This window comes from Plectropomus leopardus, unplaced genomic scaffold (assembly GCF_008729295.1).
Source record: "Plectropomus leopardus isolate mb unplaced genomic scaffold, YSFRI_Pleo_2.0 unplaced_scaffold89339, whole genome shotgun sequence".
Classification (NCBI taxonomy): domain Eukaryota; kingdom Metazoa; phylum Chordata; class Actinopteri; order Perciformes; family Serranidae; genus Plectropomus; species Plectropomus leopardus.
The window spans coordinates 1-715 of record NW_024698495.1 but is presented as its reverse complement, the minus strand read 5'-3'; the positions used below and the strand labels follow the sequence as shown (position 1 = coordinate 715).

General features: G+C 45.9%; 1 protein-coding gene across 1 annotated transcript; it reads right to left on the bottom strand.

Annotated features, from left to right (window-relative positions):
• Positions 1–14: 14 nt before the first annotated feature.
• On the bottom strand, positions 15–707 carry LOC121940526 (odorant receptor 131-2-like; the record flags this gene model as incomplete). The annotated part of the gene is made up of 1 exon (XM_042483286.1): positions 15–707. A coding segment is annotated over one exon (693 nt), but the record flags the coding sequence as incomplete, so codon positions are not given.
• Positions 708–715: the final 8 nt, after the last annotated feature.

Below are 715 nucleotides of genomic sequence, written 5' to 3'. Positions count from 1 at the left end.
AGGAATGTTTTCCTGATGCAGCCCCTGAGAGTCTGATCTCTGAAGCCGTAGATGAGAGGGCTGAGAAAGCGTGGAATAAGGATGAAACTGAAATAATTAAAAAAGGCAATGTCCGCTGGATTCCAGTCAGCATGCAGCACTATGAGAGTTTCAGTGATGGGGTAACTGAAGGCCAACACACACAGCAGCAGCTGAAAGCCATGCAGCAGCACAGTGTGCATGGCTTTGTTCACAGACACTTTATCTTGTCTCATCCTCCTGGTTTCCAGCAGGATTCTCACGTATGTAAAAAGGATGACAACAGCCACTACTGCAAAGAAGAGAATATTTTCAGCAGCTCGGAATATGTCCTGGATTGGAGATGAGTTGATAATGCTAGAGCTGCAATACACAGGGGTAGAGAAGATATCCACAGCAGGATCAATTTCCCCAATAGAGTAGTGAATCACAGGGAAAATAGAGCTGATGAGCCACAGAGACAGAATAATGATCCAGATACGGTCTGAGCGCCAGGCAGCCGGACGCTGCAGGGGATAGAAGATGGCAACATAACGCTCCAGTGACATAGTGGCCAAAATTAAAGGTGTGTTCTGGAAAGTGGCACTGGAAACAAACAACAAAGGAATACACAGGATAAAAGCAAATTTCACTTGGCCCATGGCAAAGAGGAAGAGCAGCACAGAGAACAAGAGCTGGATGGTATCATTAATGAGCA